The sequence below is a fragment of the Fonsecaea monophora genome, assembly GCF_001642475.1.
Source record: "Fonsecaea monophora strain CBS 269.37 chromosome Unknown Scaff19, whole genome shotgun sequence".
Lineage (NCBI taxonomy): Eukaryota > Fungi > Ascomycota > Eurotiomycetes > Chaetothyriales > Herpotrichiellaceae > Fonsecaea > Fonsecaea monophora.
The window spans coordinates 307913-325581 of NW_019173950.1; the positions used below are offsets into that span (position 1 = coordinate 307913).

General features: G+C 52.2%; 6 protein-coding genes across 6 annotated transcripts; 4 read left to right on the forward strand and 2 right to left on the reverse strand.

The window, feature by feature from the left end:
• Window positions 1-69: 69 nt before the first annotated feature.
• On the reverse strand, window positions 70-2284 carry AYO21_03794 (hypothetical protein; the record flags this gene model as incomplete). Its single annotated transcript, XM_022653768.1, has 4 exons — window positions 70-883; window positions 933-1060; window positions 1111-1388; window positions 1459-2284. 4 exons carry the CDS (start codon window positions 2282-2284, stop codon window positions 70-72), a joined length of 2046 nt encoding a protein of 681 aa, XP_022514011.1.
• Window positions 2285-2790: 506 nt separating this feature from the next.
• Window positions 2791-4488, forward strand: AYO21_03795 (hypothetical protein; the record flags this gene model as incomplete). The annotated part of the gene is made up of 4 exons (XM_022653769.1): window positions 2791-2928; window positions 2987-4123; window positions 4175-4288; window positions 4366-4488. 4 exons carry the CDS (start codon window positions 2791-2793, stop codon window positions 4486-4488), a joined length of 1512 nt encoding a protein of 503 aa, XP_022514012.1.
• Window positions 4489-5233: 745 nt separating this feature from the next.
• AYO21_03796 (hypothetical protein) lies at window positions 5234-7649 on the forward strand (the record flags this gene model as incomplete). Its single annotated transcript, XM_022653770.1, has 2 exons — window positions 5234-5332; window positions 5499-7649. The coding sequence occupies 2 exons, from the start codon at window positions 5234-5236 to the stop codon at window positions 7647-7649; spliced, it is 2250 nt and encodes a 749-aa protein (XP_022514013.1).
• A 3108-nt stretch (window positions 7650-10757) lies between these two features.
• On the forward strand, window positions 10758-12427 carry AYO21_03797 (hypothetical protein; the record flags this gene model as incomplete). The annotated part of the gene is made up of 2 exons (XM_022653771.1): window positions 10758-11895; window positions 11955-12427. 2 exons carry the CDS (start codon window positions 10758-10760, stop codon window positions 12425-12427), a joined length of 1611 nt encoding a protein of 536 aa, XP_022514014.1.
• A 550-nt stretch (window positions 12428-12977) lies between these two features.
• AYO21_03798 (hypothetical protein) lies at window positions 12978-13688 on the forward strand (the record flags this gene model as incomplete). Its single annotated transcript, XM_022653772.1, has 2 exons — window positions 12978-13327; window positions 13376-13688. The coding sequence occupies 2 exons, from the start codon at window positions 12978-12980 to the stop codon at window positions 13686-13688; spliced, it is 663 nt and encodes a 220-aa protein (XP_022514015.1).
• Window positions 13689-15036: 1348 nt separating this feature from the next.
• AYO21_03799 (hypothetical protein) lies at window positions 15037-16953 on the reverse strand (the record flags this gene model as incomplete). Its single annotated transcript, XM_022653773.1, has 5 exons — window positions 15037-15323; window positions 15448-16197; window positions 16320-16497; window positions 16550-16679; window positions 16733-16953. The coding sequence occupies 5 exons, from the start codon at window positions 16951-16953 to the stop codon at window positions 15037-15039; spliced, it is 1566 nt and encodes a 521-aa protein (XP_022514016.1).
• Window positions 16954-17669: the final 716 nt, after the last annotated feature.

Sequence of the window (17669 nt, forward strand, 5' to 3'; positions counted from 1 at the left end):
CTGACAGGCGTTTCAAATATCATTGAGAGACAGCCTGTGTCAAGCTGAAAAGGTTCAGTGTAACTTGCATTAACCAAAGAGGTATTGCATCGCTCCGTCTCTACCAGAGTGAGACTTCATATCAAGAAAAGATCCCCACCAGAGCGGACTCGCATACTCAGACGGGTTTTGTTCCCAGTACTCCTCCAGCACACTGGAAACGCTGCAAAACATGCCGTAACGGCTCCTGGCCGCCCACCAGAGGCAATAAGAGCGGACAGTATCCCGCATCGCCTCATTGCGAGCTTCTGCACCAGCAAGGAACATGGGGATTAGGAGCTGCTTTTGTGCCTGGGATGTCTCGTGGCAGCTCCGCGAATGCTCAAGGACGTTCCAGGTGAGTGGGAGAATCGCTGCCGGCCGTCGATGTGATTGACGATCCCACTTGAAGACCCGCTGGACGTAGAGAAGTAGTGCATACCTCCAGGCTTCCATGCAATGGTAGTTATTCCTCTGGCCGAAGTATGTTTGGTCATCCTCACTCTCAGAATCACATGGGCTTTCCCCGTTTGCATCCTCATCCTCATGCTCCAAATTAGGAAGACTACCATGATGATGTCTAGGCCCAGTCTCTACTTCGAGATCATTCTTCCATTCTAGTAGTTGCCGTTCAATATTCAGCACTGCAGCCATATCAAAGTTCAAAAACTCCAGAGAAGCTGCGATTTCTTTTTCTCGAGCCATTTTTGTAAGCTGGACAAGGAGCTTCATGAGCTCCGTAGGACAACCGGTTAATTCGTAGAATGACCAGCCATCATTGCCTTCATTTTCGTAGAGATGCTCAAGATAGGAGGAGTTGAATCTTGTGCCTCGTCGGGATATCATGGCCAGGGTTGCATCCCACCTAATTGATCAACGATGGGTGAAGAGAGAATTCGATAGAGAAAACTTACCAGACAAGCATGCTGGCTTGCGCGCGAAGGCGAGGAGTGTTAAGTGCAGATGCTCCGCCCCAAGCCTCGAACACTGTTTCTGCTTTCTGAATATGCTCTGACCAGTTGCCCAAAGCTGATATTGCGCACTACCAGACTCAATGTTAGGGTAGACATTTGAGAAGAATTGCAGACTTACATCCAGAGTGATCAGGATCAGGATAGCCTCTAGTAAGCAGCTGCTTTTATTGCTCGACTCGCCATTCTGTAGTGCCAGACTGAGCATGTCGGATACTCTCGATCGCTTTTCTAGTGCTTCTGCTGGCACAGAAGTGCCAGTGTTGACCTGATGTTGAGTGCAGAGTGCCAGGACGGACTGAAGCAGGAGCTGGGAGCCTTCAGGTGCAAAGCCCTTGATCCGAAACGGGTTTACAGCCATATCTGAAGTCAAAGGAAGGATGCACAGGTCTGTGTCATCTATAGTCATATCTCAGTCACTGTGGTAATTAAACGACCCCGCGATCATAACAGATAAACAGTAACTTACAGTATTTTAAGGCCATCTCGTGCTGATGGCTCCAGCCAAGAGAGATGGCAAGAGGGGATATACAGAACACATTTTCCAGTACCGAGTGAGTATCTTCCAATTGCGCGTCTGACCACTCGAAGGAGAGAGGGATGTCTGCGTCCATCATAGAGTTGCTGGGGTCTAACGGGGATTTGTGATCAGTGGCCGCTGCTGTCTCGGGACCTTTCGCCGTGGGAAGAGTTCTGTCATGACCATTCGCTCCATCGTGCTCGGCTTCAGGACCTGACAACGGAGCCTGGGGATTGCCACTGGTGACTGTTATCACGGGGCGTGTTGCTGAATCTTGACCTAGGTCGGTCGCACCAGACACCTCAGGTGTCGAGGTATCTAATAAAGCATAGATATCCGTTGTGTCTATCGACTTTGGTTCGCTTTCAGAGATGGGCTTTGTCACTTCTGAGGGCATCGGGTACTCTCTCTGGGGGCAGAAAAACAGAGACGAGCTGTGAGGTCTTCGAAAGCCCGGTTCAATCAGAGCCAAAGGTCCGGCAGCTCTGGTGATCAGGTCGGGCAAGCTCACATCGTCGCCGTATTGTTGACTACGCAAAGCTGACCTTCGATTATGTCTTTGCTGTTGGCGCCTCGATGATGCTTTGCCCGAATATGCTCTGCTTTCATGCCACGAGAGAGGTGTGGCATAACCACCACACTTCACACCTTTTTCCAGACATGTTGAGCAGTACGGCCTCTGTCGCTGGCACTCGCGGTTCCAGGACAGGCAGGTATGACAATCTGTCGCTGCTGATGCGGTGAAACGTGGTCGTGTTGTGCCTGCCTTTTTCATCCTGGAAGATGTCGAGACAGACACACAAATGCAGTAACAAACTGATCTGTTCTAGTTATATGAGAAGCGGTAAAGGTATCACCAAGGCTTATCCACATTATTTATTAGCCAAGAAAATCCTCTGCGGAGTAATACCAGGAAATAGCCGACGAGTAAATCTCAAACACTCCGGCGAAGACCGCCCCTGACGCTCACCAGGAGCCATACGATAACAGTGGCAAACTCTGTTCCTCAGTGATATCAATCACTCGCCTACGGTAACAGCTCTGTCCACGGGGTATCCTGGGCATCTATACTATCTGTAGATCCACCCCCCCCCTTTTCCCACTATTGGTAGTTACCTATTCTAGCAAGGGTCGGCATTGGTTATCTTTTGTTGCTTCCTGGGACTTCAAGTCTGATAACAAACGATCAATCGAGTAGAGCTATCGCCGTGTATATATGTGGTACCCAGATAGAGCAGAGAATGGCTCTTTCTCCACAAGGCATCTGAAATCTCAACCACCATGGGCAACGAGAACAGGAGAACATCGCTCGAGGCAGGGGCGCAAGGAGTGTCACTGACGGCAAAAACTGACCATGCTGCAGAGAGGCTGAACATGGAGCAATCTGAGGTCAGTCAATATGTTGTTGGAACCGTTGAGGTATGTGATTATCTTCAGGTCTCCGAAAGACATTTCTATATCTAATTCAACGCTCCAGACCCCGCCGCGATTTAAAATCCTCGGTCTCAGTCTCTTCCCCTATAGTCATCCCAGAGTCCAAGCATGCCTTCTGGGTCTTGTACTCTTCATGACTGTGGGAATGTACAATGTCTTGACATTTCTGGGCGGCGCAGGACAGCAGACGGCCTACCTGTCTGACATCTCAAACATCGCCCTGTACACGGTGTTCAGTGTTCTTTGCCTGATCGCACCAGCCTGTCTCAACTACTTTGGGTTACGTCCAACCCTCTGCTTCGGCGGCCTTGGCTATGCTGCTTATGCCGCCAGTCTGTGGTGCTACAACTACACAGGAAATGTGCCCTTCGTTGTCTTTGGTGGTTGCTGGTGTGGGCTCTCTGCAGCTTTCCTCTGGACTGCCGAAGGTGCGGCTCTCACCTCGTTTGCCTCGGAAGATAAAAAGGGACTGTACGTTTCGATCGTCTGGTCAATTTATCAATTCGGTCTCGTCATAGGTGCTGCTATACCTGTTGCTCAGAATTGGGACGCGGGAGACGCTAATGGTAGCCGAGTCAACAACGGCACTTATATTGGTCTCATGATTCTGATGCTTGCTGGTGCATGCCTCGGAGCAGCATTATATCCTTGGCACAAGGTCATCCGCGAGGACGGGACCCGAGTCACGCTGGAGCGCCAGAAAACATTTATGGAAGAGGTACATGCTTCTGCCCAGGTCATATCACGAAACCGGTGGATCGTCTTCTTCTTCCCAATGTGCTGGGCTGTCAATTTCTTCGGCGTCTATCAAAACAACGACTTCAACGGAGTGGTTTTCACTGTCCGTGGTCGCGCTCTCAACACTTTCTTGTCTGGCGTTGCTCAGGTCTTCGCACCCTGGATCACCTACCTGTTTACAGATAGATTACCCATGGCCCGGCGCAAGCGAGCTTTTTGGTCCCTTGTCTATGTTTTTGTAATCATCAATGCTATCTGGATTGGTGGTTACTTTGGCATGAAGGAGACAAGACTAGGTCTTGACGAGGCGCAGCGACTGGATGTCTTTGACCACAATTACGGATGGTGGTGCCTTTTGTTCGTCATGTATGGGTTTACTGACGCGACCTACAACTGTTACGCTTACTGGTTTATTGGAGCACTCAGTAACGATCCTGCTGAGGTGAGTGACGAGTATCTATGTGCGTGGAAGCATATTGACGGTTGGAAATAGCTTTCCGTGTATGCGGCGCTGTACCGTCTCCTCAATGCACTTTGCATGGTTGTCGGGTACTCTCTGGACTACACTGGATACTCCAAAGAGTTCATGTTTGGTTGCTCATGGGCGGTAAGTTCTGGTTCTGTATCCAACAGCCTCATTCAGGAGCTCAGATTGGCCATGAAGATTTGCTAATCTAAGTACAGTTCCTTGCTTTTGGTATGCTGAGTGTACTTCCAATCATCAGGTACTGGTTGAAAGACACAAACATGATCGATATTCCGGCCGAGAGCTCCGCCACCGAGGTGTATAGTGACATTAAGGTCTAGACTGCAGAGCAACTCTGAAGGGCTACGTGCTCAGCTCCGAAGGGCTACGTGCTCAGCTCCGAAGGATTGGAAGTGCACCGCACACAGTATGAAGAGCGAATGGGAATATAATGGCAGTTTTACCTCCAGCCCAGTTCAGGAAGAGAGGATCTAAACGCTTGTGGCTCGGAAGCTCTGGAATATAGCCAATATATCATTGTAAACACAGGGTCGCCGAGCGCCTCCCCTCCCTCGCACCAGCCCATGATAATCCACAGTTTGATGAGTCTATTCTGCCGCTATGTCTACTATGACAGCTTCTTCCTTTCAGATTTTGATGTGTACGAGCCTGTTAGTCAAAATAGGAGCCTGGTATTGTGAGCGGCTTGAGAGGGTCACGGTGAATATACAGCAATGAAACCAATAATCTGCCTCTTGGGAACCAGAATGGTTATTTTGTCCACCATCCATTGCCAATCTCTACATTGATCATGCATCACAGAGACATTTTCCAAGGGTGTCTCTCCACCAAGTTCGTCTCTGAGATGTTGGAGACTTCGGCCTTCCCCACCCAGACCAAGCCAACCAATTCCCAAATAGGCAACTACTTATCATGGTTTAGTGCCTTACTAGCCCAATTGGGATTTCCCAGGTCATCCAGTTCTCCGCTCGTTTGGACTACATTACTACCTACATACTGTCAAGTGTCGAGGCAGTGAGGCCTGAATGTATTGTGAACCCCCCTCATTGAAACGCCAATGTGCAGATGCCGGTCCCGGCTGTTGGAACGGAAGGCTACCCGCCTGAGATTATCGGCTATGCGGAGCCTTGGATAGTATCTCCCGGCGAGTCGGTCGCGATCAAGGTATGCAATTGCGGCAATGAATACCCTTGCGCAGAACAGATTATCAGTAAGACCTCAGAATGTGAAGTTGAAAATTCAACACAACTGCGTTTCTAGCAATTTCGATATCTTTTAAGAGGGCGGAACTACCTCGCTGACGCTGACATGCTAACACCTGTGTCCCTAGGTATCTTGTACGGAACCTGAATATGCGTATCGGCTAGTCCGGTTGATCCAGGGCATCGACATCGAGCACGCACCGGAAAGACGCGAGGAAGAAGTGTCGCAGGTCCCCCGAGGTCGACGGAATGGACGGATCCAGATCGCTCACCCAGGCTCGTACGGATATGTCAGTAGCTGGAAGACCCCTTCTCCAGCAGAAGGGCTAGAGGTCTCGCTCTACATGCAGCCGTGGCTGGTGGATTGCTCTCATCCCCAGACTCTGGTCTCTTCTCTGGACTTGGTGGAGAAGACTGGATTCTCCATCGTGCTGAACAGCCAAGGTTCAATCGAAGTGCGAATAGCAATCGATAACATCACCGAGGTTATCGCGACAGGACTGAGACCTCGACAGAAAATCTGGGCTCAATTGGTTGTTGAGATTCATGGTCGATCACTCCGGGCGTCCTTGACTCCCAAGTCATTCAGAGTGGAACCGGTGCCTGTCGCAGCCACATATGAGACACAATTGCCGTATGAACAACGAACTTCTGGGTCTGGTCCACTTTTCATTGCAGCAGGCCCAAATAACGAGGACATCAATCCTCAGAGTGGTCCCAAACACCGTGCGATTGACTTTTTCAACGGCCGTATCGCTGACCTGACGCTGAAAACAGGCAGCGACAATCCCTCCGTTCTCGCCAGGTATGACTTCGCACTTCAAACACCAAGCGACATTATTGTCGATGTCTCGGGCCACAGTCTCGATGGAGTGCTAGTCAACGCGCCTACACGGGCTGTTCGGAGCCACGACTGGGACGGATCAGAGTGTGACTGGACCAAAGCGAAATGTGGCTACGGAGCCATCCATTTCCATGATGACGATCTTGATGACGCGGGATGGGACACGGATTTCAGTATCAAAATCCCCTCTGACGCCCGATCTGGCGCTTATGCCGTCGAGGTGGAAGCCACTAATGGGCGAGACAGAGACTCGATCGTCTTCTTCGTGCGACCGACCTCGTGGACTTCAGACATCTCCCAGAAAGTCTGTCTCGTCTTCTCTACATTCACCTATCTGGCCTACGCCAACGAACGCATGTACGACACTTCGCGTCAAAACACGGCCGACCTCGGACCAGGCTTCAACATTGACGAGACTCGGAAAAGCGGCGAGTTCTACAAGATGCAACGCCGGCCCGACCTGGGTCTGTCCACCTATGACCGCCACAGCGATGGCTCCGGGGTCGTTTTCTCGTCGTCAAGGAGGCCGGTTCTCAACGTCCGCCCGGGCTATATCATGTGGGCGTTTTCTCGCCCGCGTGAATTCTCCGCCGACCTCATGATGGTCGGGTACCTCGAACGCGAAGGGATCCCCTACGAGGTCCTGACCGACCATGACCTGCACGGACGAGGCGGTAGCGCGATCCGGGGGTTTAATACTGTCATTACAGGCTCTCATCCCGAATACCCTAGTCCACAGTCATTTGCCGCATATGCTAGCTTTACCAAAGGAGGCGGCCACCTCATGTATCTCGGCGGTAATGGCTTCTACTGGGTCACTGCACTCGACCCTGATCGTCCCCACCGTTTGGAGATCCGTCGAGGAGACGTGGGAGTACGGCCTTACACGCTTCCAGGCGGCGAGCACGTCAACAGTCTTGACGGACAACAGAGCGGTCTCTGGCGCTCCCGGGGCATGAGCTGCAACACCCTATTTGGCGTGGGATTCTGCGCACAGGGTACTGGGCCGGGCGTTCCGTATAAAAGGACCGAGGCGTCTCGGAACACGCAGCTATCCTGGATGTTTGCAGGTATCGACGTTGACATTATAGGAGAACACGGCTTCGGCGGCGGCGCCTCGGGTGACGAGATCGATCGCTACGACGTGGAGAACGGTAGTCCCGAGGACGCCATAGTCCTGGCCACCAGCACCGGCCACAGTGACGACTTTGGCATTGCCACCGAGGATCTGAATTATCCCGCACTGAATACCCTCGGGACGCAGACGAGCTTGATCCGCAGCGACATCGTTTACTATGTCGGCGCGGGAGGTGGCGGCGTGTTCAGCGTCGGAAGTATCAATTGGTACTGCTCGCTGGGGTGGGATGGCTACGACAACAACGTCGCCAAACTGACGGGCAATGTCATCACAGGGTTTCTGGCTGGAAAACGCTGATGTGGCTTCGAGATAGACTTGTAGAGGCATTCATGTTATTGAATGATCCGTCAGATACCAGCTATGGCGGAATAGCCTTTTCCGTGCTGTGACCTGTCCGAAGCAAGTATTCCTGCCGCATTCGTGCAAGTGACTGACAATGTTCGGGTGATCAACACTCCTGTGAGCGTGCACAGACCGTAGGAAAGCTCGTCGACGAGGTCCTGGGCAAAACCTCTGCCGTTCAGAATGTGTAGACGCAGATGGGAGGCACTTTTGAGGAGCTCGTTGAGAATCAGGGGCTCGAATTGATTGCCTAACAAGCGATATCCATGTCTTCTTTTAGAATGGCCGGCTTCGACTTGCTGGGTGTGTATTGTACAGTCCAGCCTGTTCTCTCTTTTGAGGATTTCTCCTGACTCCTTTCTCATGCAAAATATGAACCCATGCCCCCCCCCCCCCCCACCCCAACAACATTCGACCGTAGTCTTGCGCTCCAGTACGATCGTGGAGGTTTTGTGCTCGAAGGGGGCTTTTCTGAAGAGAGACTGGTGTTTTGTTGCATCGGATACCCTAAATCTATCCCCCCGGTAGATATAGGCCTTCATTACTCGAAAAACCCGCTGCCGTTCAGGTCTGTGTTCTGGAGGGTCAGCCAAGTCCTGTGTTCTTTGAAGCATTGTTCTCTTCATCTGTCTTGCGTGCGTACAGGGCTGTAGCTAGATGTTCAACTTCCGATCTGCCTTGGGCCTGAGGTGGTAGTTTTGAAGGGGTTCTTTGTCGAAAAGCTCTTCCTTTGCTCCTTGTTCAGGCACAGCATGATTGTCTCTGGCATGGAAACACAATGGTCAGGCGGTTAGCCGTCATTTCGCGAAGGAGGTTTTCGATCTTGAGAAAAGGAAGTCTCATCTGGTCCCGGGTCAGAAATTTTTTGTTGCTGACAGCATGGAAAGGAATTCAAAGGGATCAGGAGGTGTGCACAGAGTCTTGGTGCAATCGTGGCATTGAGCCGTGGGTACGACATCATGAACAGACCCCTTTCGAGATCATGATGGCGATGGTTGTGGAGGGAGAACAATGGCGGGAGTGCAGCCAGAGGATCTGTGGAATGACAATGAGTGCAAGGACACAACTGTGTATCTAGTGGGAGAGAATTTGTCCTTGCAGCATCATGCTGTGGCTCGAAAACAGGAGATCAAAGCAGAGGTCGACCTTGCTTGTTGGCGCGTTCACAGGTTGTCTTGCTTCAAGCTTCTGACAATCAAAGACGGCCAAAGGACAGCGACGAGCAACGGAGAGACACAAAGTGGCCGTACTCATGACTTCTGGTCACGAAGAGCCACAGGATAAACCATAACAGCCGCGTGCGGCTTGCTCAATCTTCATCTTGTCGTCCCTGCGCACCGCCCCGGGGCTTCAGCCGCATCCTTCAGCCGCGTTCTGTCCCTCCAAGCATTCATCTATTGTGTTAATAGTGTGGTCGGCGGCTGATGACGCCCAGAATCGGTATAGCCCACGAAACCTTGACACGTTATGACACAAAACTCAAATTGTTGCGTCTTCTTCTTCTTCTTTCCTCGTCTCACCAACCATCTCTTTCATCAACCAACTTCACCCTCGTGAACGTCAACACCTTCACATTCTTGAGTTTCCTTCTTCCTGTCTTCCTCCGAGGGCTGGCAGGCACACAACGTTAAGGCAGAGACGCAGGATGGACTGCAAGACTGGTACAGTCTCTCTGCCGCAGCGTTGTGTGTTTGTCAGCCCTCGACCTGATCAAGCATCGACGGAGCAATCTTTGCTCAATAACAAAATGTATTGTGTGCAGACTTACCCCTGGGTCTTCGAGCTTTGACTGATCTTGCACAGATATATAAACAAATGGGACGCTGGTTCCGGTGAGTCTTTGTGCCATCTCATATGTTACCTCCTTTGTCCACATTGCCTTTCATTGCATATTATCTGGACGACGTGGAAAGAGGAGGACATACCACATCAAGCGTTCCGCAATTCACAAATTGGGAGCAGCATGAGAGCTGTTTCACTTTCTCAGCAAGTCACCAACCGTGCCTGGATCCTGGAACTCCCGTGACAGAGTCACTTCACTCGACATATTGGACCACAGTCCAAGCAAACTGAAACGCCCTGGATGATACCTTACCATACAAAAAGTGACTGGGATCAACAACACTTCAAGACCTCTCAGAGTGACTTCACCGAAGGCTCTCGCCACTGGTGTCGGGTCTTCTAGAAGATTTGTCCATGTCGCTGTCACCGGCTCTGATTCACCAGTTGTGGATCCAGCATTCACCTCAAAGTGCAATCAGGACTTGGAAGCCTTTGCTGGCAGAAGAGAGTGACTGTGCTCGGCCTGCGGTGAAGTGACAAGTCGTTGTCACGGATGCCTTGCTGCCTGAGCATGTGCAATCCTTCTCAAGGGATCTGGGGTATTTAAATCCCTCTTTGCACCTCTGGATTGTTCTCTCTTCTCATCCTCTCAGCATCTGGTTGTTGTTCTTTCTTTGACTTGGTTCATCCGCCTTTTGAGACTCTTGTCCGACATAAACGACGCAATCCAGGAATCAGTTCAACAAAAGCAGTTCTCCTCCTCAGCAAAAGTCACCGTTTGTGCGGCATTTTGGCAATTTGGGAGCTTTGCACGTCGTCCAGCTGGTCTTGGCATCAACATTATAAAAAGCGGCCACTGATTCTTTTTTTCACCTCCAGCCTCTGTTCTTCCTCTTGACAAAGGTTGCTCTTCTGATTCATCAGGTTAGGCTCTCTCTTCCTCTTTGTTGCTGTTGGCTTGAAGCTCTGGTCATCACCCTGAACCTCTCATCACCGTCATTTCACCATCGTCATCGACAACACTCCTGGGACAGTCTTGTTCTGAGCCAGCAACAGACGACGTGGAATCATCCTCGGTGCACAGACATCAGAGACTTTAGAGACTCCATTGCACATTGTTGCAACCTCTGTTTCTCCAATCATCAGCTCATCCTGCCTCTCGATCTGTTCACTTTCGATCTGACCACTTTTCACTTTCACTTTTCCACTTGACACCTCACCAATCCACCTCACCATCTCCAACCCGACCCTTACTCACTCCTTCATCCTTTACAGATCGAAATGGCCTCTTACTTTGGCCGTGACACGCCGCTTGCGGCCTCTGTCACCTCTCCCATCATCGAACAGGCGCAGACCAGGCTGAACCAGTCTGAGCGCAACTACTCCCGAACCCAGCAAGATCTCCAGAATGCCATGCGCATTCGAGCAACAACACCAATGTCGGCGGTCGAGACAAATGCCAAAGACCAGGAGATCGCGTCCTTGAGACGCAAACTGAGTGACCAGGAGGCAGAGATGAAGGGCCTGAAAGACACCATTGAGAAACAACGGATGACCATCAAGACCCAGAGCGAGGCCATCTCCAACCCAAAGCAGCACTATGCCACGCCAACACCGAATCGGTTCGGAGGCAACCCACCGTATGGCCCAAACCCAAACATTCAGCCACCTCCCCCTCCTCCTCCACCAATCTTCGCCACGGGAAATGCCATGACATACACACAGCCTCGTCCAACCTTGTCGGCGCCTCCTCACCAGCAGCCTGGAAACACTCCCTCTCCGTTTGATGACACCATGAACCAGCACTTCTCGGCCCTCTCAATCAACCCAGCTCCAGGGTCACAGATGCAGCAGCCACAACCGACACCATTCCGGCAGTCAGGTCACGTCAATGAGTTCGGGTCTCCTGAGCCTGCAAGACCCTACAATACCAATCTGGCCATCAAGTCCACCCCTGTGGGGCCGAAGAAAGGCAACAGTGGAACACCAGCCTTGGGTTCAGCAGCCAGGATACACACTCGAGGGATGCCCAGCACCGGCCCGCAGCAGCCACAGATGCCAGCGTTCCCGAACCCTATCCAGATGGTCATAGGACCACATCTCATCGTCCCAGAGGCAGTGGTGCGCCAGTTTGCCCACGTGCTGCATATGGCAGAGACATATGCATATTCTCATGTCAACACGCCCAGCACACAGAAGGACAACGCCATGCCACAAGAGGTCAAGGATCGACTGATTAGAGCGGCATCCACAACATCGGCGTTTCAGTTCATGCAGACACCATTCACCCGCTACCTGCTGGTGTACAAGATCATTGTCCAGTTCATGATCAAGACCATCCTCAAGCATGACTGCTTCACCGGGTTCAACCCAGAGGCTGACCGGATCATTGAGACCTGCAAGAATCAGATGTATCAGAGTGAGTCCCTGATGCCCTTTTTACCTAGCACCCAAACCCGTACTGACATGAGCCTTTAGCCACCCCAGCCCAGGTCAAGTACCAGCTGCTCACCACCATGGCGGATCAGGTTCAGAAGCTCAAGACCAATCCCAACTTCCAGAATTTCGTCAACAACATTGCGCGCGTTCGTGGCAACGAAATCTGGAAGGTCCTCAAGCCAATGATGCACTCAAAGACATCGCGGGACTGGGATGACTTGTACGAACTGATGATCAACGCCCACCAGCTCGCGCAGACGATGTTCTCTGGCTCTGAAGAGTACAAGTTTGACTTTCCAGTCATGGGCCAAGCATTCCAGAAGGCGTGGATGGAGCCAAGGGATCCATTCAAGAATGTGCACACACCGGAGCAGTTGGAGGCAATGGGGGCGACAGTCAGGCTTGGAATTACGCCACTCATCAGTGTGCGGACCAGCACTCAGGGAGGACTAGTGAGGTCGTGCACCATTCTAAAGTCATTCATTCTGCTCAAAGCAGACAAGGGAAACTGAGGCTTGGGAGGGGTGAAAAGTTTGCTGGAGGTGGGAGTCCATAGGGTCGATTTTACATGGAGGGGAAACAAACATGCCAAGAACATGTCAAATGTATGGAGCTGCCATAGAAATGAGATGGCACAGAGATGCACTTTTCCCCAACACACAAAACTACTGTATCTATGGTTCTTTGTTCTTTTTTTAACCAAGTCCCACCATTTTGCCTCCATTGTGATCACCTTCACCAAGCTATATGTCCACATCCTATGTCCAGGATACCCTCTCCATGCACATCTACCCAGCCTCTATGGTGATGTGGCATGCCGCCCTTTCGCCGTGCACGTCACCCCCACATATGCGGTTAGACAGTCAGCTCCCGTCAGCCACAAGTCGTCATGCGATGACCGGATTCTGCCCTGGGGGTATGGCGGCGAGAACGCCAAGTATTCTGAGAAAGAGATGCAAGCAGTCGCCCTCTCCAATATGATCAGGAGGAGGTTATATATCACGACGTCCTCCATGTCCCCATCCCCTATTGACATCAACCATTCACTCCTCGTCAGACACCATGCGCAGCTACACTCTCCTCTCCCTTGGTGCTCTGGCATCCGCCGCGACCATTGACGTCAATGTCGGTCAAAGTGGCCTTACCTATTCTCCCGATACAGTTCAGGCGGCCGTTGGCGACATCGTCAACTTCCACTTCTACCCCGGCGAGCACGCCGTCACCCAGTCCACCTTTGACAGCCCATGCCAGCCGGTATCGGGGAATGCTATCAACTCGGGTGTGATCAACTCGAACTCTGGGCAGGCGAGTACCATGTTCTCCATGACGGTGAACTCGACCGACCCGATCTGGCTCTACTGCGGTCAAGTTGGGCATTGCGCTGCAGGAATGGCCATGGTCATCAACGCACCGTAAGAAAATCCTCTGGTTTTGTGCCTTCGTTACTAACTGCCGAGCAGATCGAACGGCAACACTCTTGACGCCTACAAGCAAGCGGCCAGCAGCCAATCGGGCACCATTCCATCTGATGTGTTTGGAGGTGTCATTGTTGCCAACGTGGACAACGCGGGCTCCAGCAGCAGTTCCCCCGCTGGATCCTCGTCTGCTACTACGTCTGCTGCCAGCACGACTGCTGCGACCTCGAGCAGCACTGCCTCGGCGTCCGCATCACCGACAAGCAATGCTGCATCCTCCAGCTTCGGGGTCATGGGTTTGGAGTGGTCGCTCGTGGGCACCTTGTTGGCTCCTGCCATGGCGTACATTTTCTCATGAACCGCGCAGCAGGAGTGGAGATAGAGGACGCGACATGCGAACCCTGCAGTTTGCAGTGGCGGGTAAGGGTGCGAGGCTCGCAACACATAGGGGAGAGCTTGCTAGGGCTGCACGAACAGGGGAATGGTTTTAGCCAATGAATCATGGCCGCAAACCAGATTGTTTAATTTAGTACCATGCGACAATTTCAACCTTTGAACGAACCAGCTTCCACTTCCCCTCTTTCTTCGGGCATCCTTCCCGCTCCTCCCAGAACAGATAATGACTGAGCTGATTTGAGACGAGATGCGTAACTGAGTAAGTGAATAGCTTAGTAAGTAATCAACCGAACGATTGAGGAAGGAAGTACCCGTTATTAGTTGATCCCAGTCCCCAGAGGAAAATGAAGGAATTGACTGCGCCATCATACTCGCGCGTTCCCCTTTCCCTTCCTTCACCGTTCTTTCCCTTTCGCCCCTGCTCTGTCTGAACGGCATGCTCGTATTATTCTCCGTCCTTCTCGTATTTTTATCTGCCCAGTCAGACCTATCACCTAGCTATCCACTATACCTACGAGGCGGAGTGTGAGTGTGAGTACGAGTGCCGTGCGCGGTGTACCGAGTTCTGCGATAGTTCAGTGGTACTTGTAACAGCCAGGTACGACCCACTCGCCCACCACTGCGGCGTGTGCCCGACCACCACAGATTCGGAGAGTTGAGTGGTAATCAAGGCTGAAAGCGGCCGCGCCACTCGATGAGACGACCCAATGGGATTCCTCGGGGATATATGAAGACCCGGAGGCAGAGGAGATATAAATATATTTGATCCTGATACTGCAGTACAGTGACTAGCCTAGGTAAGTAGTAAGCGAGCAAGCGAGGAAGCGAGTAAGTAGTAAGTCGCTGTGCGTATGACTGTGTGACTATGTGACTAAGCAAGTGAGCAGGTGAGTAGCACCCAAGTAGGTGCAGTGATCGACCATGCATGGATTCATGCATTCACGCGTGCATGCGTGCAGTGCAGTGCTACGTACGTACTGCAGTGTAGAGTAGATCGCCAGGAAAGGCGGCGCTCCGGCAAACAATTTTATTGCGCATGGAGGACGACGACTGGGGATGGCTCAGCCACAGTTTTCTTCGTATGTGCCACTGCCTTTCTTTCCCGGTGTTTTCATATTTCCAAACTGGTGGTCGTTTCATCTTGAGCCTCTCTCATTGGCCCTCATAAACAGACGCAGACTGCCCGGATGAGGCACTGTCTTCTGGTTGTTGTCAACGTCGCGCCACCGTCATCATTACTCTTTCAAACCAACAACCGACAACCCCCGTTCCTACTTCTCCTTCTCCTCGTCTCTCGCTTTGTGCCGATCTCACAGGGTATACCGATAAAAGGGACTCTTGTCGCCCAAATCCAGCAGCTCCTGCTCGGTGTACTTCGCTTTAATGGCCGCCTCGCCCTCGCGGGCCAACAGCTCGTCCCTCCGCGCGTTCTCACGCCGGTACACCACGCGGAGCACAAACGCGGCGATGATGCCCATGGCGCACATGCCCAGGCTCACACCGAAGCCGGTCGGGTACTTGGGCGCCTGGGCCGCGAAGTAGATGTTGCTGCCGCAGATGCCGCCCATGTTGCCGACGCTGATAAGGAGGGCCATTCCTACAAGGTGTCAAGGTCAGCGTGTTGGCTTGTCTCAATATATTGTGCACCTTTGGGGAGGGAAGAGGGAAGTGATTGTGTTGGAGTAAGATAAAAGGTTGGGAATGAGAGAGAACAAACTCACCGACTGCGCGCTTCGAGGATGGCGCGAGATTGTTGGCCGCCAAGGTCACAACACACGTGAACGGGCAGTAGAGACCCGTGGCCACGAAGAAGAGGAAGAAGTATGACACGCCCGAATACTTGGGGTGTGGGATGGCCAGCTGGGCGATGAAGCCGATGACTCCAATCGCCAAACCGCCCATGATGAACGGAGTTCGCTGATGGACATGGTCGGCCCAGAACGCCACAATCACGGTCGCGATCATCCCAACCACGTAAATCGGGATAGTCATAAGTTGGGCATTCGCGGAACTATAGCCCATTTGCTTGATTACCGACGGCACTGTCGCCGTGAAGCCGTAGGTACCGATGCTGCAGGCCCAGAAGGGGATGACAGCACACCAAACCCTCCAGTCTGCGAAGCCGGCCTTGATATACGCCCAGCTCATCTTGTCGACGTTGGTTACCCGACCTTGGCCCGATCCGGTGTGCAGGGCGATGCGATTGACGACGAACTCGCGCTCTTCTTTGGTGAGGAAACGCGCAGTCTCCGGCTTGTCGGGCAGCAAGAAGTACAAGGTGAAGGACACAGCGACGGGCGCCAGTCCCTCGAGGATGAAGATCCACTTCCACCCCGCGAGGCCGGCGATGCCATCCATCTTCTCAATCGCAAATGCCAGCAGCCCTGAGAATGCGCCGGAGAGAGAGGCTGCTGCGTAAAAGACAGCCATGCGGCGTTGCACCTCGTAGCGGTGATACCAGATGGTGAGCACTAGCAGAGGATACAGGTTAGCATTGTCTATGTAGTTAACTCATTGGTTACCAGGGTGCTTTGTATCGAATCCCCTCTGTCTAGACTTTATTGTAGGCGTGCGGCGGCAAAGGCGAACTCACAGTACGTCGCAGCAGGAAAGAAACCGGCTTCCGTCAGCCCCAGGAAGAATCGAGCAGTCACAAGGCCCTCGTAGGTGGTAACGACCCCCATCAAGGTCATGACAAGACCCCAGAGGAAGCAGAGGATGGAGATCCAGATGGACGGACGGAGCATTTTGAGGACGATATTGGAAGGGACCTATTATCTCCTTAGTATTATATTGTGAACCTCTGATCACTCAGGTCCATACTTCAAACAGTGCATATGGCACGAAGAAGACCGTCAACGCAGTATTGTAGCGCATCCCGTAGAGCTCGAGGTCTTCGTACATGCCTGCGATCTTGGCATTGCCGATGTTGCTTCGGTCGATGTATGCGAGACTGTACTTGGTCAGGATACAGTAGCCCGGCATTCAGAGCTATATCAAACTCACAGGTACAAGACGCCGAGCAGTGGAATGAGGCGGTAGTCGATTTTCCTCAAAATCCTCTGGACTTCCTTCTGGTCGTAGTGAGGCTCGATTTGCTCCGCATCGTAGCCGTCGTCCACGGTACGGAGGGCGTCTGTTCCATTGGTATTGTCGGGAGTATGTATTCCAATCTCCTTCTCGTCAGCGCCGTATTCGAGCCTCTGAGTATGCTGTTTTTCGGTCATTTTTTATAAATCGTTTGGCAAGAGAGACTTTCGCAAAAGCAAACAAAGGGGAGAAAACTCACGAAGAAGACATGATGCCAATCGCCCTCAAGACGCCCCTGGTTTATGAGACTGACGTGCGACGAGGAATATTGGCATGCACCTGGAGCTTCAGGTGTGATGTCCACCGGAGACCAGCTCGACGACTCGGTGCCCAGCTCAGTAGCAGGGGCAGACCTACAACCCACCGGACTTGGGACCTTGAAAGTTTTCTAGAACCAACCGTCAAGACCGTGATCCTGTTCTTGGGACCGACACACTCCAACTGCCGATCTGCTCTTGACGTTGGAAACGGTCCCTTGGCAAATGCAACGTGGGGATTCCATTCTTGGGAATATGCCCAGCATTCGTTTTCTTCCACCGGGGCAGGCACTTGGCGGGCGATCATTCCACCAAAGTGAGCGTTGGAGTCACGTAGTTCGAGGTTGGGAGGGGACCTGCCCTTGTGAAGCGAGAGACACTAGGCACTCACAGCGCATCGGATGATTTTCATAGAGAGTAGTAGTGTGATTTATTGACCTGCTTCAGGCTTGGCCCCTATTCAAGGTCAGCCTGGTGGGGCTGACGCTTGTAGAATAGATGTGGGGTAATTGTCGATATTGCGGAGACAGAACCCGGATCGATGCTTCATTCGGAGGACTACCACTAGATGGTGTAGTCTTGGGAACCCCGTGGTG